Source organism: Propithecus coquereli, unplaced genomic scaffold, assembly GCF_000956105.1.
Source record: "Propithecus coquereli isolate 6110/MARCELLA unplaced genomic scaffold, Pcoq_1.0 Scaffold796, whole genome shotgun sequence".
NCBI classification, from domain to species: Eukaryota; Metazoa; Chordata; class Mammalia; order Primates; family Indriidae; genus Propithecus; species Propithecus coquereli.
The window spans coordinates 165,138-165,816 of NW_012154129.1; the positions used below are offsets into that span (position 1 = coordinate 165,138).

At 61.1% G+C, this 679-nt stretch overlaps 1 protein-coding gene across 1 annotated transcript in view; it reads left to right on the forward strand.

The window, feature by feature from the left end:
* Nucleotides 1-679, forward strand: part of MCM2 (minichromosome maintenance complex component 2) — a 26,115-nt gene that overhangs the window by 7,970 nt on the left and 17,466 nt on the right. Inside the window, exon 2 of the mRNA XM_012663089.1 lies at nt 242-429. Within this exon, the coding sequence (XP_012518543.1) occupies nt 242-429 (188 nt within the window). The remainder of the gene's footprint in view (nt 1-241; nt 430-679) is intronic.

Genomic DNA, 679 nt, shown 5'->3' on the forward strand with positions numbered 1-679 from the left:
AGAGTTCATCCGTGTTGTAGCGTGTCAGGACATCCTTCCTTTTTAAGGCTGACCTGTGTTCCATTGTGCAGACAGACCAAGTTTACCCGTTGGAGACAGTTCTGGATACTTCCGTGTTTCTGACCCGGAGGCCCCAGGCCTGCCCCGACGGGGCCCCCTGAGCCCCACGGAGCAGGCCTGGCCCCTGGGTGGGGGTTGCTGTTTCGCCGTGGTGACCGCGTCCGTTCTGGGGCTCTCCCAGGGACTACCGTGCCATCCCCGAGTTGGACGTCTACGAGGCGGAGGGGCTGGCGCTGGAGGACGAGGACGTGGAGGAGCTGACGGCCAGTCAGAGGGAGGCGGCGGAGCGGGCCATGCGGCAGCGCGACCGGGAGGCCGGCCTGGGCCTGAGGCTGGGCCTGGGCCGCATGCGCCGCGGGCTCCTGTACGGTGGGTGTCGCGGCCGGGATCGCAGAACGGGGGATGGACACAGAAGGAAACACACAGACACACACACACACGAGACGCACGAGACCGCAGTACCCGATTTGTACCAGTCGCTTTATTCTTATACTTTTTCTATGGCCGGCAGCTACTTCCTGGCACGTGACTACCTTGGGTGCCCTGAGAAAAATACATTTTCATTCCTTCCAGACGATGGGTTAAGGGAAGCAGACGTTTGCATCTTAACTTCTTGCAT